The sequence below is a fragment of the Syngnathus floridae genome, chromosome 15, assembly GCF_059516105.1.
Source record: "Syngnathus floridae isolate MCC-2025c chromosome 15, RoL_Sflo_1.0, whole genome shotgun sequence".
NCBI lineage: Eukaryota > Metazoa > Chordata > Actinopteri > Syngnathiformes > Syngnathidae > Syngnathus > Syngnathus floridae.
Window position 1 is genome coordinate 3,757,582 of NC_142427.1, and position 23,560 is coordinate 3,781,141.

General features: G+C 48.1%; 2 protein-coding genes and 1 long non-coding RNA gene across 8 annotated transcripts; 1 reads left to right on the forward strand and 2 right to left on the reverse strand.

Annotated features, from left to right (window-relative positions):
* The first annotated feature begins 8,007 nt into the window (after positions 1–8,007).
* LOC148385913 (uncharacterized) lies at positions 8,008–19,552 on the forward strand. Its single transcript, XR_015863058.1, has 2 exons — positions 8,008–9,011; positions 12,093–19,552. It is a non-coding gene; the product is annotated as an uncharacterized LOC148385913 (long non-coding RNA).
* Positions 9,034–17,077, reverse strand: bckdk (branched chain keto acid dehydrogenase kinase). 4 transcript variants are annotated; one of them, XM_088398622.1, is made up of 11 exons: positions 16,593–17,077; positions 12,313–12,381; positions 12,119–12,229; positions 11,671–11,718; positions 11,214–11,333; positions 11,037–11,135; positions 10,812–10,885; positions 10,568–10,696; positions 10,414–10,516; positions 10,188–10,343; positions 9,034–10,108 (listed from the first exon to the last, which is right to left on the reverse strand). In XM_088398622.1, exons 1-11 carry the CDS (start codon positions 16,824–16,826, stop codon positions 10,070–10,072), a joined length of 1,182 nt encoding a protein of 393 aa, XP_088254748.1. In that variant the 5' UTR covers positions 16,827–17,077; the 3' UTR covers positions 9,034–10,069. The 4 variants fall into 4 exon arrangements, with proteins under 4 accessions (XP_088254748.1, XP_088254747.1, XP_088254746.1 ...); XM_088398621.1 differs by having other exon boundaries at positions 10,414–10,503; positions 11,220–11,333; positions 16,593–17,076; XM_088398620.1 differs by having other exon boundaries at positions 10,414–10,503; positions 16,593–17,075.
* lrwd1 (leucine-rich repeats and WD repeat domain containing 1) lies at positions 17,660–23,545 on the reverse strand. Of its 3 annotated transcripts, none has more exons than XM_088398610.1 (16): positions 23,422–23,545; positions 21,805–21,891; positions 20,994–21,228; positions 20,695–20,814; positions 20,480–20,626; positions 20,216–20,283; positions 19,823–20,126; positions 19,628–19,742; positions 19,457–19,551; positions 19,094–19,304; positions 18,932–19,004; positions 18,695–18,829; positions 18,520–18,623; positions 18,291–18,449; positions 18,107–18,216; positions 17,660–18,031 (listed from the first exon to the last, which is right to left on the reverse strand). In XM_088398610.1, exons 1-16 carry the CDS (start codon positions 23,439–23,441, stop codon positions 17,885–17,887), a joined length of 2,130 nt encoding a protein of 709 aa, XP_088254736.1. In that variant the 5' UTR covers positions 23,442–23,545; the 3' UTR covers positions 17,660–17,884. The 3 variants fall into 3 exon arrangements, with proteins under 3 accessions (XP_088254736.1, XP_088254737.1, XP_088254738.1); XM_088398611.1 differs by having other exon boundaries at positions 19,823–20,086; positions 20,216–20,287; positions 23,422–23,544; XM_088398612.1 differs by lacking the exon at positions 23,422–23,545 and having other exon boundaries at positions 20,994–21,552; positions 21,805–21,873.
* Positions 23,546–23,560: the final 15 nt, after the last annotated feature.

Below are 23,560 nucleotides of genomic sequence, written 5' to 3' on the forward strand. Positions count from 1 at the left end.
GGATCTATCAACGTATCGCAGTCTGATGACAAGGAGTGGACTGCGACATACAACATGAATGGAGCGGACATCACATTCAAGGTGGACACAGGAGCTCAAGCGAACATCATCATGGAGACTGAACTGCCCAACTTGAAGGTAAAGCCCCTCATAGATGACAAAGACTAAATTGAGACTGAGGGCATGCACTGGGGAAATAATTCCGCACATGGGTAAATGTAAGATGATGTTGAGGGATGGCAAAAAAGTCCATGAACTGGAGTTTGTTATTGTAAAGAGCAAGAAGAATTCATCACTTCAAGGCTTAAAAGCAAGCATCCTGTTGGGACTAGCAAAAAGGGTACACACTGTTGACAACCAAAAGTCTGTGTATCCCATAGAGGATGAATATGCCAACATATTTCAAGGAATAGGAAAACTCCAGATGATACACAAAATACAGTTGGAAGACAACTACAAACTAATAATTCACCCGCCTCGTAAAGTACTGCTAGCCATAAGGGATAAACTCAAAGTAGAATTGCAGCGGCTGGAAGAACTCTATCATTGAAAGGGTTGAAGAACCCACCGAATGGGTCCACTCACTGGTAATTGTGGAAAGACCTGACAAACCGCTAAGGTTGTGTATCGACCTAAAAGAAGTTAACAAAAGTGTTAAAAGGGAGCACTTCCAACAAGGGAAGAGATTTTTGGAGAACTAACGGGAGCAAAATATTTCTCAGTTAGATGCTTCCTCCGGGTTTTGGCAAGTCTGCCTGGACAAGGAAAGCGCCAGGATTTGTACTTCTAACACTCCGCTCGGGCGCTACTCCTTTAAGAGACTGCCTTTTGGTCTAACATCCGCACCTGAAGTCTTCCACAGAACTATACAGCAAATATTTGACAGGGTGCCTGGCGCTAAGGTCTAGGGCAATTCCGGCCCTCGAGGGCCAGTGCCCTGCATGTTTTATAGGTCTCCCTGCTGCAACACACCTGCTTCAAATGATCAGGATCTTCTGCAGACCTTGCTAATTTTCTGACCATTTGAATCAGGTGCGTTGCAACAGGGTGACATAGAAAACATGCAGGACACCAGCCCTCGAGGACCGGAATTGCCCACCCCTGGATTAGTGGATCCACTATTGAAGAACATGATGCCAGGCTAACTCAAGCTTTAGAAGCTGCCCGGTCACATGGGTTGAAGCTAAATGCAAAAAAATGTGAATTCAGAAAAACAAAAATCACATATTTAGGTGAAGTGTTAACAGCAGAGGGACTCCAGGTCAGTCAGAGTAGGATAACCGCCATCAAGAACATGCCACCACCTACAGATAAAGAGGCTGTGCAACGCTTTCTGGGCATGGTAAACTATGTTGGTAGATTTGTACCTAACCTGTCATTACATACAGCCCAGATGAGAGGCTTGCTATGCAAAACCACAGAATGGTGTTGGAATAATAATCATCAAAAGGAGTTTGAGGAACTACAACAATTAATCGTACAGGCCCCTGTGTTAAGGTTTTATGACGAAAGGCGCAAGACAGAAATCTTGGCAGATGCTTCTAAATCAGGGTTAGGGGCAGTTCTACTTCAGGAATATGGAAACAGATGGAGACCTGTGGCATATGCCTCCAGAGCGCTCACAGGGGCCGAATGTAATTATGCGCAGATCGTAAAAGAAGCGCTGGCCCTGTCCTATGCATGTGAGAAGTTCCATGTTTACATATATGGTAGAACAGTGTAGGCAAAGACTGATGACAAACCACTTGTCACCATTGCTAAAAAGGGTCTAGCATACACGGCCCCCAAGGTCCAAAGGCTGTTTTTGAGTATGCAGAAATACGACCTGAAGCTAGAATACAGACCAGGAAAACAACTGCTAGTGGCTGATACACTGTCTCAGGCGTATGATAGTACAGAACCTAACATCCAGCATGATAAAAATGAAACTGTGCATGTGAACCTTGTAAGAAAGAGCTGCCCAGTGTCTGGTACAATGTGGGCAAGTTTGGCTGTAGCAACTGCTAAAGATGAAGTCCTTCAGAAACTCATGAGGGCCATAAAAAGTGGGTGGTCGCCAAACACTTTACCGGCTCCATATGGTAATTTCGTTGACGAGTTGTTGATTATAGATAGGGTGGTACTGAGAGGATCTAGAATAGTGGTCCTGCTGGATTCTGTCCACAATTTAGGGAGCGCGTTATCTGCGCCTCACGGCAAAAGCCTTTGCCAAATCACCTGTTATCCAATTTACTCACTGCGTGCTCGTTTGATTTCTTCAGATTTAGGAAAATGCAAAGACACTGAAGCAGAAATTAGACTTACACAGATTGGTTGAGTTCTATCACAATTCTTGTTCAAAAAGCTCTGTTTTCAGGAAAGTACAATACAGCGCTGGGCCCTTCAAGAGCGGAAAGTTTCCATTCAGAAAAGCCAAAGACCAAGGTTGTTAGATCAGTTTTATATTCAGTAGCACATTGTGGGCCGGGATTGATGGGCGATGAGTTTTCGGGGTGGGGCAAGTTCGAAGCAGAGTCTGCTTGCATGGGAGTGGTGCTGATTATGGGCGATTCGGTGTGGAGGTGGGGGGCTGTTGGTGTGTGTGTGTGGAGGGGGGCTGTTGTCTTCCATCCCGTCTTTCGGCCTTGGCGATCATCTTTGGCCGAGTCTTTGGGTGGCTCCTTCTGGCACCTGCTGGTTTTATCTCCACGTGACCTTCCTGTGAACATTCTTCTCCAATCTTAGACATACACTGTCGTACTGCTGGATTCTTTTAATTTTGTCATTTTGTACGAAATTATGTCAGCTTTTGGCTATGACATCATTAATCTATTGCTGTTCTTTTGATACATCGTGCCTTTGCTTATTCTTAGTTTAATCATGCTTCCAACCGTATCTTTTCTTTGTTAGGCAAACTATTTCCCTCTGTGCAGAGTGTTCAGTAGTAATCAAAAACTGGCGTCTAGCATTAGTCAAAACATAAGATACAATCAAGTACTGAACGGTCAAGGCGACTCTGGTCGTGTCCATGATTCAGAGAAAAAACATCAGGCATGCATTACACAGTTCCTTAAGGGTCATTAAGCTATTTAGGCAATATATCAAAAGTCATTTGTAATTTCAAAGTGCTCAGAAATATATCAGATCATAAAGTTATAAAAACCTTTCTCATCACCACTTATCAAAAATGTCTAGTTATGTCTTCTTTATTGATTTGGTGTGTAGGTATAATTATATGCTTAAAATGTTTCTTTTATTTATTTAATATGTGAATATACTTGTCTGCTTATGTACTTTATTCAATGAGGTTTGAGCATATCTGTTTTTGTAGCTAGGCAGGACTTTTTGTATTTTGACCCCATTTCCTGCAGTCCCCAAGGTGCTACAGATAGACATGCTAAAATAGATTCATGAGGGCCACTTGGGCATGGAAAAATGTAAAAGACGGACAAAAGCGGTACTATACTGGCCCAAGATGAGCAGTGCGATAGAAGACGGTGAGATCATGTGAAATCTGTCTGAAATATAGGACTAAACAACAGAAAGATGTGGATTGAGGAGAGTGAAATTAGAGATTGTTAGAGATTTGCTCACTCCAATTTATTTTGCAAGAACCACACGAGAGACAAGCAAGTCCTTTTAGACACCTGCAGGTGGAGAGCTCACACGTTGAAGGAGTGAAGTCTAAAACTCTCCCTCCTGCAAGGGCATATTTATTAAGAGAAACAGAGTGGGGGTAAGAGTAGGCTGAATAGGAAGCCCTTGTGCTCTAGTCAAAACATATCAGGGGGTGTTTTACGACCTTGTGTAGGATGGGACAAGTTATCTTATTCATTACCGGTTGCATTCCAACATAATCATACGATAAGGATAATCTGAAAAACCCTAACAGAGATCCTTGGAGTAAAGTGGGAATTGATCTCTTCAACTTGCATGGCAAGGACTATGTGCTACTGATGGACTATTATTCTCATTTCCCTGAAATTGCAATATTAAAGGACACCTCAGCAAATACAGTGATGACCCACATCAAGTCATTCTTCGCATGTCACGGGATCCCATCAATAGTACGAACAGACAACGGACCTCGGTTTCACTGCCGGCATTTCAGGGACTTCGCCGAGTTATATGGATTTAAGCACATCACCTCTAGTCCTTTATACCCACAGTCTAACGGATTGGTGGAGAACGGCATCACGATTGTCAAACGCCTGATTAAGAAAGCGTTGGACTCTAGCTCTGACCCATACCTCGCTCTGCTCAATTACAGGGATGCTCCCCTGAAACACGGACGGTCTCCCGCAGAGCTGATGTTCAACAGGAGATTGAGGACGAGATTGCCTGTGCTGGTGGAGCCCGAAACGTGCCAGGCTGACGACGGTGTGTTACTTGCAAGGAGGAAACAAAAGCGTGAGCAAAAACGACTGTACGACAGAGGGTCTCGGGAACTGGAATGTCTGCGCCATTTGGATAACGTTACGATGCATGACGGGAAAGGTTGGAATGTTGAGGCACGGGTGGTGGACAATGTAGCGCCCAGGTCATATGATGTCATGACTCCTGAAGGGGTTACTTACAGGAGTAATAGGAGACATTTACTGCACGTCCCTCAAATGGAGCCGGAAATGCGTCAAGCGGGCGAAAGCAGTCCCCCAGAGACCTCAGCGGCCCTGTCTGCTGAGGAATCTGAGTTTTCTCCAGTACAGAGTGTTGAACCCAGTGGGTTAAGAAGGACTGGGAGAGTTATTAAAGCTCCACAAAGGTTAATTGAACAGATGTGAAACCGCTCTGTTCAGGGTTGACTATTTTTGTTTGACTGCTGGGATAGGCTCCAGCACGCCCGCGACAAGCGGTATAGAAAACGGATGGACGGATGGATGATTCGGATGAAGATGGATGGATGAAGAATATGTTCTGGTTGAATGCACACTTGTTTAGTGTACATGTTGAATCTGTTCATGCTGTTGTGAAAAAAAAACGTATATACATATTTACTATATTGTATATCAATATCTTGTTGAGGGAGATGTGGCATATTGCTATGCCCGGTCAAGCGGGTCACGTGACGAGAGTACGGACCAGAAAGTGAGAGTGGAGTGCGAGAGTACATCTACGGAGTTGCGACTAAGAAGCTGTAATAAAGTTGAGTGTTTAAACGTTACGGAGTGACCTTTCTCCACAGTAACAAAACACAGCTTGGACTCTTCAATCCATTCAGAGGAGAAATAGCTTGACACCAACAACACAATTTCGTCTTGTGATAGATAGATTTTTTTTTTTTTTTTTTTTGGTATGGCGCCGCGATGAGTGGCAGCCTCCCAGCAGTGTTCTCTCTTTTCCTCTATTTCCTTCTTTTGTCCTTTTTCTTTTTTTCTATTTGTCCATTCAGCAATGCTGGTGCCTTCTACCGCACCCCAGCGCGTACAGATCGCTTCGGATCGGATATCTTTTTTCCCTGTGTCCGGGATGGCTGCGCACATCGGTCGGGACCGCTGTGACTCTACGACGGCTTCCTGCTCTTCCGGCCGTTGCTGACCGGGTCCCTCGCCTTGACCTCGCAGCCACTATCCCTGTGGGGAGTACGTTCCCTTGTGCTCGTCGGAACCAACAATCTTCGCCGTGCCAGCCCCATGATGACCATCTGCACGTGCCCCGACTGGGTGCCCAGGACGCTGTTCACACGTTTGCCTGTTTTGTGATGTTTTACCGATTCACGACCACGGTCCATTGGGCGCCGTTGAACTTGGCTGCCCTTAAACCTGTTTATGGACCCCATGGAGGCTATTTTGTGTGTTTTGGGGTGTTCTTTGGTGTTAGGGGGGGGCTGGTTGGCCACTGTTACTTTTTTTTCCTTTGTCTTGTTTCTTTGCTTTGATGGCTTTTAACTTTCGCACTTACTGGCTTTCTTTGTGGCGCTGTTGTGTGACAGCCTTATAAGAGCCAATTGAGTTGCGCTCATGCCATCTGTGTGTCTTTTATATACCCGCTCTGTGGTATGAATACTGCTGGGGCCTGAATTTCCCCACCCCCGGGATCAATAATCAATCAATCAATCCTCATTTTAATTACAATAAAGTTTAAAAGTTCATCCTCATTACTTTCCCATCTGCTGTTTTAGAGACCAAAATCTCAGATTTTGTTTGCGGGCAACCAGCACATCCAGCATCCGTCGCCATCTTTTCGCCCAAATCCAATTCTATGACATTTCGACTTTGATTATTTATTAACGCCAAATGTCGCTTTGAAGAGAAATCATTTCCATCTCGCTTCCTGCTAAAGAGGATGATGTAAAGCGGACAGTGATTAATGAAAATCACGAACTCTGTCGCTTCACACGTCACGTGATGAATTTTAAGACAGTTGCAGATGTTTGGTTCAACGAGATTTAGCTTCAACAGACCTGTTTGCAGCCACGCCTCATTATATGCAAACCACGTGACGTAAAGCGGACTCTGTCATGCTTTAGACGTCACGTGATGAATTTTAAGAAAGTTGCTGGCGTGTGAAAATTTTCATTTTTAGAAAGGGTTTATTCCATTTTATTTCTTTAAGTTCATTCGCGTTCTGCCGTTGACACGAGGTACGTTCAAAGACCAATCGCACAGACGGAATACTCAATCACTTCACCAAAAAGCAACGATATAATTACGTGAGCTCTTTGCATAAACCTCGATGTAAAGGAGCTCCACTTTTTGGGGAGCATTACATGCTACAAGGAGTATATATTACAAAGGAGACCTGATACTTAATTGTGATCATCATTCATCCATTTTGATTATTCAAGCATTTTCAAAGTAACTATATATTGGTGCATTTATTAATTTGCATTGAAATGACATAGTGGATTATAATTAAATGCTGACACTACAGCAATGTAAAAAGTGTTCATTTAAGAAAAAGCCACGCACGTTTTGTGATGAAATCATTCATAACGAGAATGATTTGAGTGAATTGATTTGAATGAATGATTGAGACAGAATTTCAGTTCTGAACGCTCCTTTTGTCCCAAGCAAAGTGACAGGTGGTGGGGAGGGGGGATAAAAATTGTAACAGGAACTCTATAAAAATGTAAACCTGTGAGAATTTGAGAACGGTGAGTCCTGGACATCGACTGGCTTCTTTTCTGTCTTCCCGGGGGTCTGTTAAGGTAGTGTGGCAAATTTGAACAGGTGTCTCCTTCCCAGCCCAAGTTACAGGGGGTGAACAAATCCTCACAGCGGCCCTGTGAGAATTTGTGGCCCCCTCCCATTTTGAGAATCGTGAGTCCTGGACATCGACTGAATCTTTCTCTGTCTCCCTGGGGGTCTGTTCAGATAGTGTGGCAAATTTGAACAGGTTGTCTCCTTCCCAGCCCAAGTTATAAGGAGGGAAGTGAACAAATCCTCACAGCGGCCCCGTGTGAATTTCTGACCTCCTCCGATTTTGAGAACGTTGAGTCCTGGACATCGACTGACTCCAGGCTGTTAGGGCCCTGAACTCGCTACCCCCTTCTGCGTAGCGTGCGGCACTGCTGCGCTATTTTCGGGAATGTCTGCTGTACGCGCACTTGCTCCTTTTTTTTTTCCTGCTCCTCTTATTTATTTATTTATTTATTGTTGTGTTATTTATTCATTATTTATTCAGCACGCTTTTGTTATACTTGTTTACATGTTTGTCTGTTGTGAGCCATGTCTTGTCACCGTGGGATAGGGGGGAACGAAATTTCGGTTTCTTTGTGTGTCTTTGGCATGTGGAGAAATTGACAATAAAGCTGACTTTGACTTTGACTCTTTCTCTGTCTTCCTGGGAGTCTGTTCAGGTAGTGTGGCAAATTTGAACAGGTTGCCTCCTTCCTAGCCCAACTTACTACAGGGGGGAACAAATCCTCACAGCGGCCCAGTGAGAATTTCACCACTCCCAGATGTGTGTGTGACGGCGATCATTGGGACTTTAAGGTCCAAACAATACATTTGTTTAATGTGGAGAATAGGTCGGTAAAATAGTAACTAAAATCAGGGATGAGAACAGCAAATGAAAAAAAAAAAACACTGAAAAGTAGCCGGGGTCTGGGGGCCGCATGCCCCACTGGGGGAGCCAAAGGCTGCAGGCACCCCCTAATGGGGGCCGCAGTAGGCCACAGGCCCCTATTGGGGGCCACAGGGCCCACAGGCCCCTATTGGGGGCCGCAGGGGGCCAGGGGCAACGCCCCGGAGGGGGCTCAGGGGGAAAAGCGTCCTGGAAACTCCTGGATTTTGGCAGTATAGCAACCCCAAAACCATTTCGTCACTCAATTTCAACAGTTTTGTTTAAAAAAAAAATCCTGCTTGGTGGGCTACCAAGGTGAATATAATAGTCAAGCCTCGGTTTTCGACCACAATCCGTTCCAGAAGGCGGTTCGAGAAACGAATCGGTTGAATTCCGAACCTATTTTTCGTATTACAAACAATGGAAATGTTTTTAATCCGTTCCAAGACTTTTTAAAGCATTTTTCATTTGCGCATTTTGTCCGATCGCGCAACTGCAGCGCACCCCCGAATGCGCAACAGTAGCGCGTCGCCGACTGCCCAACTGCTCCGCGCTGAAATTTTGAAAATATTTTTCAAGTCCTGATGTACCTTCCAAAATTTAAGTGGACCTCAGTGCGCAGGGAGCTTAATTTATTCCGATCGCGCAACCGCAGCGCGCCGGGCGCTCACTGTCGCATTGCTTTAAGAGCGTCTTTGTGTCCCGAGTTGTACGATGACGCTGCTCTCGAGATATGCCCATCTGAAGCAGTTCTTGATACCGTTCGACTTGTCTATTTCCCTGGCACGATCCCCGACTGTTTTCTCTAAAACGTTCGCCATACTGGCTAATTAGGCCAATGGGTAGGCAAATGATGTGACGAAAGTAGCGCTGGCTGTTGTCGCAATACTGTTGCCAGCCGCCCCCCCCCCCCCCATATAAAAACAATTTTGTCAACGGATCTACACGATTCACGAAAATGATACTGCCGACGGAAAAAAACCACGGAAATCCGCGGATCAGCGAAAGATTCTCATCCCTGTAAAATGGTAAGGAATCAGAGCGAAATGCTTCTTTTTCTGTCAGTATTTCACCATAGGGCAAAATGTACACAAAGTTGAACAATCAGACTTAAGAACTAACTTAAAGTCAGACTTCACAACTAAACGGCTGCGCCTCCAAATGTTTTTTTCCCAGTCAGCTGGTGTTTCATTTTTCAACCAGCAGTGGGCACACCCGTCTCCAACATTGTGACTTCTCACATGCACTCCGACTATATATTTACATGAGATTGTGTCAAACCTTAAACAATGTGACAAAAATGCATAATTAAACTAACAGCTTAATTCAACAAACTGTGAAAGATTGTCCACCTGCATGAGACCTCCTTAATTGGCAGATTAATGCCATCTTTTTTCAAAGGCTAAAGGGGTCAGCAAAATACACGTCTATGCGAATGCAAAAAAAGGGGAAAATGTGGATATGTGCTTTTGTTGACATTGTGTGCTGCATGGAAGCAACATTTAGTCACAGACACATCCTTGTATGACAAAATTCTTCAAACACGTTTGCTTATAACGAAACAAATATAAGCTGAAAATACTTCTGCGGTTGTGATACGCAAACGCAGCAAAAAGCCAAACTATAGTAAAGATAAGGACAATAGCAACAAACAACAAAAATGGGCGCGATGAAAAAGGCAAATGGTTGTGCCACCCCCACAAAAAAAATCTTGTGGACAAAAAAAAGCTTTTTTTAATGGCAGCTCCATTGATCCTTCATCTTCCTTAAACAAATAGTAACTTTTTTTGCCACCATGGCCATCATGGACAGTTTTTGTCTTGACAAACTAATCCAAAAACAGGCTACAAAAAGCAAGAGTCAAGTCCTCAACTCAAGAGCTAACATAGCTTATAATCCGTCTACAGCCAATTTGAGGAAGGTGGATACCAATAAAGAAGGGAAAATTTTGCAGAAATGGCAAAGGCGCGGTGGGAGGGATCACACTCGAAAGCTTTCGCCCTTGCCGTCGATGTGGCGCAGACGCAAGTAGAGGTCGGTGCCGATGCCCTGCATGGACTGGATGGACAGCGAGCCCCCGAGATACTCAGCGTACGCCCGTGACGTCGGAAGCCCGAAACCGAACCTGAGAAGAAGAAGAAAAAAAAAAAAAAAGACACACTATAGAATGCCTCGCCCCCTACTCAATGAAGCAAAAGGGCTACCCGTGCATGGGTCCGGACTGGTTGCCGCTGTTGGTGATGTTGTTGAACAAGTTGTTCATGCGAGGGTCCTGCGCACTCTCCTCGGCCGTGCTGAAGTGATAATCTGTCACCTTGTCGATGATGCTGTGCGGGATGCCGCCACCGCGGTCCGCAATCCTGTGCGGGAGCAGGAGGGACAGATAAGGTTACATCTCGGGTCCCGGCGATACGGCCCCCGGCCACTTACCTGATGACGAAGTCGGTGTCGTTGTTGGCGATGGTGACCACCACGTCGGGGACATTGTAGGGCGTGTCCAAGTGGCTCTCCATGGTGGCCCTGATGGCAACGCCTGCCACGTGAGACAGATGGTCTCTGTGCGTCTTGCCGCCCGCGCGCGTACCTCATGGCGTTCTTGAGCAGCTCAGGCAGGATGTAGTCAAGCGGCAGCGGGATGAAGGGGAAGCGCGCCGCCACGTGGCCGTTGATGCGCACTAGGGGAGCGTTGCCGTACTGATGCTCACACAGACGCCTGAGTGCACGCATCCGTGTGAGGAGCCGCTCGGCCCGCGCCCTCTCAAGTCAATGTACACACGGTGTGGACGCGCGCCAAAACAAAGCGCCGGCAATCAAAGGGAGGCGCTCACCTAGCAAAGTCCACCCACTTCTCAATGATCTTCTTGGGGGATAAACGCCTGCAGATGATGCCCACAAAGTCAGGCTGCAATCGCCACAAAGGAAATCGTTAGATCGGCGGGCGCATTTGTTATTTGTGAGGAATAAGCATGTCGATGAAAAGTCAAAGCAGCACATTTGTTTGCGTTCTGGTTCAGAACGCAGCGGGTGGCGATTACTTGGGCAAACGGACGTACGTTATCTTGGTGCAGGGCCAGATGATGAGTGGCTAACATTCGTATTCCCAGACGAGAGCACAGTGTGGTGTCTAGGAAAGCGCGGAGAATGGTCTCGTCCTGGGATGAGCGAGAATAAAAGACGGCCGGGTGAAAAGGCAGAAAAAGGTGCAAAGGCGCTGGCCGGCTGAGGCTCACTCGCACGTGCTTGCGGCACTCCCTGAAGCCCTGAGCCAGCATGGTGACCACGTCCTTGTGGTCGTCCAGCAACTGCTGCACCAGCTTGCAGAAGCCCGCCTCCGCCTCCTGGTCGGCAATCTGCAACGCCCGCGCACGTTCACGCGCATGCTCCTCAATTTGGGATCATGCTCGCGGCTCCGCTTTCTCGTACTCCCGCATCAAGTCAAGAGAGCAGAGAACTAAGAGCCTGAAAATGTCAGACTTTGCGCAACGGCAGAACAAAGCCACTGCCAGGAACAGAGCTGGAAACACCAGGCGACGACATCGTTCGTGGCGCTCCAATGCGACTGTTCCCTAGCGGCACCAAAGTGGCCTTCGTTTTGACAAAGGGGCACGGTAGGCAGGTAGGTGCCCGCATCCCATGAGGAGCTTGAACTTGAGCTGAACCCGTGGCGTGTGTGTGTGTCTTACTCACAGGGGGGAAGTCGCTGAGCATGTGGTACGCTCGAATATAGAGCTCGTGCTGCAACGAGAAAGAGAGGGGGGGCATAAAGGGGCTTCAGCGTTGCCAGCAGGACGCCCCTCGCTGGGCCTCGCAGGACCTCTAACACATTTTCCATGTGACAAAAGTTAGAGCAAGTTCCCTCCTCTTAGACCATGGGACGAATCAGAACCGAGAAACCAAGTTGGGTCGGCGGGAGGGAATTGTTCTGCGCAATGCGGGAAGGAAGAATGTGGGGCAAAGTTCACCCCCCCCACCCCAAAAGAAAAGCCAAAACAAAAGAGACAGAGGCCGCATGTCGCTTATGAGCGACTCAATGGTGGGAACGCGTGGCAAGATTATTATAAGAAGTTTATCTTTTATCTATCTCCTTCCCAACTTTTGTGTCCAAAAAGCAAATAGAGACAGCGGGTCCTCTTACCACTTGCAGGATGGTGGGATTGCAGCCCACGATGAAGGGCAGGCTGCGAAAGCCCTTGATGCGGTGGGCGATGCGCACTGGGAGCTCCTTGTGCAGGTACTTGGCACTACTCTGGCAAAGCACACAAAACATTTGGTGAGACGAACGGGCTTGTGGACGGATGGGTGTGTGGACGTACGGGGTGCAGCCCCTACCAGGATGTGGTGTCCGTCTGGTGACTTTCCGGCATACAGCAAAGTGGCTAAAGTGAGTCGCACCGAGGCCTGCGCGACATATCCGCCAATCAGCATGGCATCACATCAGCAGTGTTGGCTACGCGAGGCACAATACGATCAATATATTTGATATTTTCGGGAACTCGTAACTCGTTGCCGCTTTGTTCTCAGGCAACCAAAAGTATTACTTTGGTGTCATTTTGATGGTGCTTTTTTGTGCCACCTTGGTACAGAGGAAGTATAATGGCGTGAATTGTGGCACTTCACTTGAACAAAAGTAATGCATTGCTGCCATTTTGCAATAATCCTGAATTATTATCAGAAATCATGCTGAAGTGGAATGTGAATTATTTAACCTAAAAACGAGCGTTTCCTCCACTTCTTGGCACCCCAGGGCCAAGAACTTCCAAGAACGTCAAAGTGAACAGGGAACTTCATTTTGGCGTGCCACAATTTTGTAGCACCTTGGTTCCAAGGAACTACATTGGGGGGAATTAATGAGTTTCATTTACAGTCTAAATTTGAGACCAAGATCACTATTTTGCAACATTGTTGAATGCAGTTGGACCTCCCTTTAGACCAAAGTAGTGCTTTGCCACCATTTTGTTGCAACTTTCGGCCTATGAACAATGCCCTGAGATTGTCGGGTTACATTTTGACCAAAATAGTGCTTTGCTGCGGCCTCTGCGGGAAATTGTAAACCTTTGAAATCGAACGTAGAGCTTTCACAGTGAAATACAATCCCGCAAAGTGCGCGCAAATCCAGTGAGCAATTTGTTGTTGAGTGGGACAACAGATGGAAACTGTAGCTGAAAAACATCCTGCTGTGTTCAGCGCGTGGAACAAAAATCGCTCACGCTGAAAGCGTCCCGTTCGCGCCATCATCCCACGATGTCAGACTTATTTACATAAACTTTACAGTTGACAAAAAAACATTGCGTCGTTGAATATGCAAAGCCTAGTGCAGTGGTTCTTAACCTGGGTTCGATCGAACCCCAGGGGTTCAGTGAGACGGCTTCAGGGGTTCGGCAGAGCTGGTTTGTAATTGCCCCCTCCGCCCCGCCCCCTCCACTCCACTCAGATTCGATGAAAAGGCCATTCTGCCTGCTCTTGGATTTGTACCTGTTAACAAACCGATCCTGACAGCATCGTACGAAGTTGCTTACCTGATCGCAAAGCAGGGCAAGCCACACACCATTGGTGAAACACTTGTGAAACCAGCTGCATTGAAGATGGCGAATCTGATACTCGGAACAGCGGCCGAAGGTAAATTATCCCAAATTCCCCTTTCAAATGACACCGTCAGTGACAGAATAGAAGAAATGAGTAAAGACATCTTGGCTCAAGTAGTCGCAGATCTCATTTCAAGCCCGGCAAAATTCAGCCTTCAACTCGACAAAACCACAGATGTTTCTGATCTAAGCCAGCTTGCTGTTTTTGTACGCTATGTGAAAGACGACGTGATAAAAGAAGAGCTTTTATTTTGTAAGCCTCTCACAACAACAGGGCAGCCGATGTGAAGAAGCTTGTGGATGACTTCTTCAGAGACAACAATCTTTCATGGGATATGGTTACTGCAGTTTGTACGGACGGAGCTCCAGTCATGCTGGGAAGAAAGTCTGGTTTTGGTGTGCTAGTAAAGGCCGATGCACCACACATCATTGTGACGCATGGTATTCTGGACAGCCATGCGTTGGCAACAAAAACCTTATCTCCAAAAATGGCAGAAGTATTAAAAACTGTGGTGGAATGTGTGAACTATGTGCGAAAAAGTGCTCTGAGGCTCCGCATCTTCAGTGAGCTGTGTAAAAATGGGCTCTGAATTTGAGGTACTTCTGTTCCATTCTAATATTCGGTGGTTATCCCGGGGACAGGTGCTGAATTGTGTTTTTGCCATGCGTGTGGAATTAGCCCTGTTTTTGCAAGAGCACCAACACTGCCATGCAGATTGCTTCAAAAATCCTGAGTTCATTCTCATTTTAGCGTACATGGCTGATATATTCGCAGCTCTCAATCATCTCAATCAGCAGATGCAGGGTGGTGGAGTCAATATCATGGAAGCGGAAGAACACCTGAAGGCTTTTCAATAAAAACTACCGTTATGGAAACGACGAACTGAGAACAATAACTTCTCAAACTTCCCGCTTCTGAACGACTGTGCAAGTAAGATCGAAGATGTGTCTGGAATCGGAGATATTTCTGTATCCACGGAACTGAAGCAAACAATTGCCACGCACTTAGATGACCTTGCAAAGTCTCTTGACGGATATTTCCCTACAATACAGTCATATCCAACATGGGTGAGACAGCCGTTCACGTTTGCTGTTGAAACAGCAGATGTCAATGATGAATTCCTCGACGAAATCATTGAAATTCAGCAGAGCCGGGGTTCAACAGCAACTCTTCAGAACAACAACGCTCTCAACATTTTGGTGTCGACAAATGAACAAGTATCCAGTTATTGCTAAGAAAGCCCTGGATTTTTTTATACCATTTGTTACAACATATCTCTGTGAGTACTGGACTTCCTCTCTCAGAGGCCTCAGGTGGTGCGTGTTGGCGACAAAATCTCCGCCAGCATCACGCTGAGCACGGGGGCCCCCCAGGGCTGCGTGCTCAGTCCATTGCTCTTCACCCTGCTGACGCATGACTGCACTGCGACCTACAGTGACAACCGCATAGTGAAGTTTGCTGACGACACGACTCTGGTGGGTCTCATCACGAAGGGCGACGAGACTCGGTACAGGTCGGAAGTTGACCTTCTGACCACGTGGTGCAGGGACAACAACCTCCTGCTGAACGTCAATAAGACCAAGGAAATCATTGTTGACTTCCGGAAGGGTCACACAACACACCTGCCGCTGATCATCGACGGTGCTGTGGTGGAGAGGGTGAGCTGCACCAACTTCCTGGGGGTGCACATCAGTGAGGACCTCTCCTGGTCCGCTAACACCTCGTCACTGGCAAAGAAAGCTCATGTGCTCCTCAGGCAGTCCTGTCTACATTCTACCGTGGCACCATTGAGAGCGTCCTCACCAGTTGCATCGCTGTCTGGGGTGGTAACGGCACTGAACAGAACTTGAAGGCCCTGCAGCGCATAGTGAATACGGCTGGTAAGATTATTGGTGCTTCGCTCCACTCCCTGAAGGACATTTACACCTCCCATCTCGCCCGCAAGGCAACCTCGATTGCCAGAGATGTGAGTCACCCGGCTCACTCTTTGTTTGACCTTCTGCCCTCTGGGAAGAGGTACAGGAGCCTGCGCTCCCGCACCACCAGACTCGCCAACAGCTTCTTTCTCCAGGCTGTTAGGGCCCTGAACTCGCTACCCCCTTCTGCGTAGCGTGCGGCACTGTTGCGCTATTTTCGGGAATGTCTGCTGTACGCGCACTTGCTCCTTTCTTTTTTTTTCCTGCTCCTCTTATTTATTTATTGTTGTGTTATTTATTCTTTATTTATTCAGCACGCTTTTGTTATACTTGTTTACTTGTTTGTCTGTTGTGAGCCATGTCTTGTCACCGTGGGATAGGGGGGAACGAAATTTCGGTTTCTTTGTGTGTCTTTGGCATGTGGAGAAATTGACAATAAAGCTGACTTTGACTTTGACTTTTCGAGGATGCTGGACATAAAAACGAAGAAAAGGAACATGAGACATGACATGAGAGTGGCACTTGCCAAGGTGAAGCTACGCATAGCTGAACTGATCTCTCAAAGGCAGCAGCAGAAGACACATTGATTTCCAGGTATGTAATTTGTTTTCACAGATTTTCTGTTACGTCATTTCCTCCCCCCCCCCCCCCCCGAAACCCCACAGATTTTCTGGTATGCCATTCTTCCCCCCCACCCCCGAAGTCCCACAGATTTTTCTGGTGTGTCATTCCCCCCCCCCCGTCAACAGGGGTTCGGTGAAGGCACATATGATACTGATGGGGTTCGGTACCTCCCAAAAAGTTAAGAACCACTGGCCTAGTGTCAGGCGTTCAAACGTTCGCCCTCGCGCCACCATTACACACGGCGTTGAATAGCGTTTGAAATCCCGCATGAACCAAAAGATGACATTACTCGGGGGTCGCACGTGTGCAAATTTCGAGCTGTGGATGAATGTTGGGATTCATTCGTCGAGCGGTTCTGCGGCCGCTTTCGTTGAAACACGTCAGAAAGTCATCGAGAACGGCCGTCAGCGCACGCAGCTGACTTCCAGCTAGCCATTAGCGTCGAAGCTACCATTGCTAGTCTCAAAGTCATCACATCATCCTCACCTTCTCCGCGGAGACGTCGATGGCCGACTGGTTGTAAAACGACGTCACCGTCTTGGAGCGCTCTCGGGCCAGTTCAGAGAAGCCCTGCAGGGAGGACGTGGACCTCAGCCGGTGGCCGAACGCGTTTGACACCGACGGCGACGCTAGTGGTGCTAGCGGTGCCATCGTGGTCGTGGGCGCGAGGAAGAGGTTGCCCAGCCTTGGCCTGGCCCGGGTGGCGGCGCCGCTCAGCATCTTCGCGGCGAGTCCCAGGCGACGCTGTTCCCGAACGGAGAGGGAGTGAGGGGTCGGCTCGGCCCGGCCCGGCCCGCTAAGAGGCCATTAGGGGTCGCGGCGGCCACTGCTCGCAAAGGTTGTGTTGCAGTACCGAGAACGGCACCGCAGTGAGCGAAGTTGGCCTCGAGTCGAATGAGATTGGGAATTTGAGAGGCCGAGGAAGAGTGCTTGGGGTGGCGGCTTGAAGGAAGGGGGTTGGTGAGGACCAGGAGAGGGAGGGGACAGGATTTACTCGTAAACCGCGGGACCAGTCAGCGGCCCGTACAGACGTTGGGGGCGGGGCTTACGTCCCACGCACCCTCACGCAAACAAAGGGAGGACGAGCTCGCTGGTAATTGCAATACAGTGCAAATTATTTCAAGAAGATATGAAACACTTAGAGATTAGAATGGACAGTGAGGGGAATTTGAAACAAATAAGATATTTCAGAAACATCTTCAGCCACAAATGCAAGTAATTCCATCCTTCAATTATATCTTTTCATAAATTTGATCGGCCCCCAGAGTACTTTATCAGTCAAATGGCAAACTTTAGGAAAAACGCTGCTGCCTCAGCTGTAAAGTGGAACGGAAGCACACACACTTTCCGGTTTTGGTCATTTTGCATGGCGTCACACACTCGCTCTCACCCACCCACCACAAAAAGACATTCCACAGAAACGAAAAATGCTTGGTCATTGCAGTTAACTGAGGCAAAAAGAAGCACAACACTTTTTAAAATGTTTACATTTTATGCTGACTTGGTGCATAGATTCTGGAAAAGGACAGGGACCAAATGATCAAAACAATGCATCACACAACGATCGGTTCCTCTTTAATGTTGCGCCTCGGACAAGATTTACAGTCAACGTCAAAAAGGATCTTGTGGTCAGATTATGAGGGAGGAAGTAGGGGGGAAAATACAATGAGTAAAATGTGTGCTTGCTCGCAGAGGCGGTCTGCATGTTTGCAAACTGCGGTAGCGTAGCGTTACGTGTCATTACTCGCACAAAGTCGTCAAAGGTTGTGTGCCATTGCTCAGGCCGCCCTCTTCCACACCGTCACCACATTCTTGTCACTGAGGGCCACCAGGTACCAGAGGTCTGGGTCCATGGCCACGCTGTTGATGGAGGGGCCCTCCCCCCAACCGAGACCCTCGCGTACGGGGGCGGGCCACTGAAGCACCTGAGCAGGAAGGCGGAGGCTCAACAAAAGCCACAAGGTTGTTTCATTCTCCACCCCTGCGCTTCCTGAGCTCACCTCCGTGGGCTCCACGGGCTCCTCGCCGTGGAAATGCTCCTTCTCGACATCAGCCACGTGATACGTCCACAGCTTGCCTTCGTGGTCGCCGCACACGACGTACGATCGACCTAAAGGCAGACGGGCGGTTAAGTCGCCTGGAGCAAAGAACAACAAGCATCCGACTGAGGGCCACGAATCCTACCGGGACAGGTGTTGAGTGCCAGGTAAGGAATCTCTGTTTGGGCCCAGCGCAGCTTGGCTAGTACCACAGCATGCACGTGCCCGCTCTCATCGAGCCGCTGAGATCGCGTCTGGCTCCAGCTCCATAAATAGATGCAGTCGTACGTGAAGTTCTTGGAGGCTGAGCGCCACCGCAAGGTCAGCGTTAACTCATGTAGAAAATGCAATGCGGCTGTCGAGCGTCCTCTCACCTACGACGTCGCCGGAAAGGAAAGCGATGCCGTCCACGGTGCGGTAGTTGTGCTCTATGTCTTCCTTCTCGTAGATAGGGAAAGTGATCTCCACTCCGTCAGACCTTGGCGAACCAAGCGGACAGCGGTGACGTTGGGGCAGGTCATCATGGGCGGTCAAAGCGATCTCACCGACCTCTTGGCGGGAGCCGGCATGGCGTCGTAGAGACGCAGGCCGTCCTCGCACGCCGCCAGCAGTTGTGCGTCGGGTCCACTGGGCGGCAAGCAGATGTGCAGCGGCGTGGAGACACTCTCCAACGCCAGCAGCTGCCTGGAGTCCGCACGCATGCCAAAGGAGGGCGACACACGGTAAAGTGCTCAGTCACCCACCACTCTACTTCGCAATCAGCGTCCGTCTTTGGACAGTACCCACAGCGCTTTAAACTTGTACTCGCTGTCGAGCCCCCCGATGTCCCACAGCACAATCCTGGTGTCGTAACAGCCCGCTACGAGAGTGTTTCGGAAAGCAAAAGAGCCACCCTCAGAATCGCCTTCTCAAAGAGCAGTCATTCAGTGACGCCAAAGCAACACTTACTGAAGAGGAAGTTGCCCTGCCGGGGGTCGAAGCGGAGGACGGACAAGGCCTTGCGGCTCACCCGTAACTCGCCGTAGGCCACGTTGCAGCGGGGGTGGATCAGCTTGACCAGTCCTCGCTTTCCGCCTGCCGCCAGGATGCTGACGGACTGTGCCAAGGCTCCACCCCCTCGGGACATCAGCACCGTGGACCAGGCTAGCGAAAAGAACTCCTGCGATGACATCCGTCACGTGTCTTCAAGTATTGTTTATAAAACCTTTTTTTTTTTAAAAGGCACAGCCCACAAGTTGAACACGGGCAAACTGCCACTCCTGGCCTCGGCTCGATTCGTAACCGGGTGAGCAAGTGCGCCGTTAGACCGACCTCCCCGGCCACTCTGTATTTCTTCATCACTGCACCGGTCTCACACTCGATCACGCACAGAGACTCTCCACCGCACGTTGCAACCAAGCGACTTCCTGTGCAAAACGCACGTGCACAAGGTTGTCATGGCAACAGGTCATGACATGTCAGACAAGTGAGCCATAGAAGTACCAGATAAGTCAGGCTGAGGTTGGAAGGCGCAGTCCCAAAGCTGAGTGGAGAAGTCTTGCGGGTCGTCCTCCTTGCTGTGGCATTGCAGGATATGAAGAGGCTGCAGACACACCGGCTGCGCAACGGGACCGCCACTGAGCCACTTGCCGTAGTCATTGAGGAGGGAGGACAAAAGGCAAGAGAAACTTCGAGTACCTGCATCTTGATAATACTCTTCGTGGCCTCATCCCTCGTCTTCTCTTTCACTCCACTCTTGGCGGTTCCCTCACCGGCGGCCTCTCCCCTGGCACGGGCGCGCGAAGGCGTCAATGCAAAGGCAGCTCCCGCGCCACTTATCGTGCGTTTTTTGAGGCCGTCCTCAGCCAAGGAGGGATCCGATTGCACCCTCTTGCGAGGAGTCAGTCGCAAATCGTCATCCATCAGCACCGGGGCCGGCTTCCTTTTTGCGGGGATCGGAACCTCCCGAACGAGAAGTGTGCCGACAGCGTCAATGACAGGTCTGACCATTTCCATGAAAACGGGCAACAGCCCTTCACTCAACAGCATGGCTTGACGAATAAGGCAAAGTTCAAATGTACTTCAATTTACATTGGTCTTGTTCGACACGTCCTCCTTGGGTTTCGTGAGGGACCGCAGATGCTCCCTGGCCATGATTTCTACCTGGCGGTCACACAATGAAAAACATGAGGTGGCAGTTCCTGGAGGACGCTGGCACAAGTACTAGTGCACCCTCTGGTGACGAGCTGCGGTATAGCACGACAATCAAGTCATCGTGACAATGCTGAAGAGTATGTACAAAATGTTCATCTCATTCATCACAGTTGCCCCGAACCAATGACAAAAGAGCTTCACCTTCCATTTTGTGAAGTCGCTGACTGAACTGGGTCCATATTTGACCTGCTTCCGCGCCGCGTTAACAAAGTCCTCCTCCAGAACGGCTGTTTTCTCAGGCGCAGGAGGGTCTGGGTGGTTGTAATTTCTCCGCCACAAAGCATTGATCTAAGAGACAGTTTGTCAGCGGACCTCTTAAAACGGAGGAACCCTTGAGTTGACGCTAGTTTCCGTACCTTGCTTCTCAGGTTCTCGGTGAACATGAAGCGCACGTGGTTGGCGGTACTGGTGATGTCTTTACCGTTGTAACTCCGCAATTTGGGCAGCAGCGTCATTAACTTGTAATTATCACTCACCTGGGAAATAAAAATTACAAACATAGAAAGTGCCATGATAGTGCGTAAAGTATGAAAGGATATTGCGACACCATTCCTTTCCCATGTCGATTCAATAGGAATTGTTGGTAATGCGCTCATATGGCAAACTATGACACCTTAGTGAGCATTTCATCAAGCGATTCTTTTGTTCCTCTTACGGTAATATAAATGTTGTCCTCCATCTTGACCTCCTCCAGGCTGCGCAGAGACGCCAAAGAGGTGACGTCCTCCATCTGGTTGTCGCTGAGGTCCAAGAAGCGCAGCTTGGATAGCTCTAAGCTTTTGGGGAACTCTTGCAATCTGTTCCCAGAAAGATCCCAGCGCTCCAAGGACCGTAGACGGGACAGCAGCTTGACCGGCAAGTCTGGACATGTCAGTCCGAGCTTGGAGAGACTGCAAAGGAGCTCAAAACTTAGGCTGTATTCAGACCTGACTGTTTGGTCCCCTTTAAAAGGACCAGGGTTAGATTCTAACGCTTGTCTGGACCTTTCATGCAGGTGTGAATAAACACAAACAAATCCTGGTGCGGATTAAATAACCGGACCGAGACCCACTTTTTAAAGTGGTCAACTCTGGTGCGGTTTGCTTCAGGTGTGAATACAAACAGCGTAGATCCGTGCCAACAGCACAAATATGCAGAGCAGGAATGCAGCGCGCAGGACTCGCATGTTTTCCTCCATTTCCGGGTCTGTGCTTTGTGTGCCGCTCTGGTCATTGCTGTCCAATGGGAGTACAGATCATCACAAGCGTGGATGTGTTTACAAAATATACTTCGCTTGCAAAATGTACAGTTTGAATAGGAACCGCACCAAAAGAAAAAAATTAAGTTCGCTTTTGGTCTGGACCAAACAAGCAGACTAAAGGACTTTTCCGATCTGAATACACCCTTGACTTTTTTCTCGCGTGCGCGCGTGCGTGTGTGTGTGTGTGTGGGGGGGGGGGGGTAAAAGTATCAAATAATGTGTCTACTTGAGTGTCTTGATCGCCGCGAGTCTCTTCGTTTTTGGCGAGCCTTTCTCCAGGAGAAGCTTCTCTGTTATTGTCACCATTGTTTCTCTGGAGAAAAGTCATGGAAAGCTTGAGGTCAAATTGAACAATCAACAGTTTGTAAGCGTCATGAACGAGCCGCTAGAGCAGGTATGGGCAAACTACGGCCCGCGGGCCACATCCGGCCCACGGGACCGTTTAATCCGGCCCGCCAACCCTGAATAAATTGTATTATTAAACATTTTTTGGGGTTCGTTTTGCCTGCAATGACTGCGTTTCCCCAGTAGATGGGGAACCGCTCGCCTGCGCATTTACTACCGGAAGCCGTGTCAGAAAGCTCGGTGCACACTCACAAGTGCGTGTACGTACTCAGTAGTACGGACACGGCGCACTCGCGCTCTATTTGTATCAGTGCCGAATTTAGAGCGTGGGCTGTGACGACAGCATTCTTGTAATTCGCGCGCTGAGCTTTCAGATACAGTTTTACGCAAAAGCCACCCACAAACCTTCCCCTGGAATCCTTCCATTAAAATGAATCGCCCAAGGAAAAGCAAGGTGGACACTGAGTGCCGAGTGTTTAAAAAAGAGTGGACAATTTGGCTTGACGTATGCGACGTGACGTTCAGCCACATGAACATCAACATCGACCCGTCACAGAGCTAGGTAAACGGACCAACACCTCGGATATCTCCTAAGAATTGCCACAACAAATTTTACTCCAGACTATGACGCACTAGCAAAAAAAGGGAGACCAACAACACTGTTCCCACTGAAAATGAAGGGGAGGCTCTCAAGTTTGTTGTAAAAAAATGCATTTTGAATATGATTTGTGCAAATAGCAGGGATTGAAACTAGTGACCATTCTCATTTTCAAACAATGCAGGATGCTCAAGGACATTGATGCACCACCTGTTTGCGACTAATCTTAACCTGTAAAGTTCTTAAGGCTTACTTTGAGGAAGTGTTTCCCGTTTCCTCACCTCTGTTACCAGGTGTTTGTGAGTTAAAATTCTGCTCTGATTTTCAGATACCCCTCACCATGTTGCCGTTTTGATTACTTTATTTGGATGTATGCTTTCACCGATTCTTCAAGATGATATATTCGGTCGTAATGTTTGCCGTTTGATGTGATCTCATAAGATAAACATCTTTCATTAATCTGACCTGCAGGCACTTAAGTGATGGAGACTGTTATTCATAATAACAGTGTCGTATTTTATGAGAATTACTGATAGCAGTTTTTTGGTGAATTTTCTTTTTTTTAATGCTGTTAATAAATGCATTTGTTTTCAAAAAACCTTTTTTGAATATCCATACTTTACTACCTACTAAAGGCCAAAACCTTTTATGCAATGACCTTTACAGGTCGTTTATATTACTTCACACAAACACTACATCCATCTACTCCTGGTTCGGCCCTCCGGTCCAAATTTAGAACCCACTTCGGCCCGCAAGTCAAAAAGTTTGCCCACCCCTGCGCTAGAGAATAGAGAACACATTAAGGCAAGTTCTCCGCGTCAATTTAAGATGAGTCACCTTTTGCATAAATCTGCACTTAGAACCAAAAACTGTGCAATGCAAGCCTCAAAATGTACTTACTGGATATGCAAACAGCACATGGACCTGACAGCACAACAAGACTTCCCCGGGGTAAGAAGTATTTCCGGTGGGCGCGGCTTAACAGACGTGTTTTATTTTTTTCAATTGGCCAAAATAACAGAATGGGCTTTTCGTATCT

Coding starts and splice junctions, on each gene's coding strand:
- bckdk (XM_088398620.1), bottom strand. CDS start 16,826: ATGCTGAGCGGCGCCGCCACCCGGGCCAGGCCAAGGCTGGGCAACCTC. Junction 11,719..12,118: donor ATCCCACCATCCTGCAAGTG/GTAAGAGGACCC, acceptor TTCTCGTTGCAG/CACGAGCTCTATATTCGAGC. Junction 11,334..11,670: donor TGCTCAGCGACTTCCCCCCT/GTGAGTAAGACA, acceptor CGGGCGTTGCAG/ATTGCCGACCAGGAGGCGGA.
- lrwd1 (XM_088398610.1), bottom strand. CDS start 23,441: ATGTGCTGTTTGCATATCCA. Junction 19,743..19,822: donor AGAGTATTATCAAGATGCAG/GTACTCGAAGTT, acceptor CCCGTTGCGCAG/CCGGTGTGTCTGCAGCCTCT. Junction 19,005..19,093: donor GCAGGGCAACTTCCTCTTCA/GTAAGTGTTGCT, acceptor ACACTCTCGTAG/CGGGCTGTTACGACACCAGG.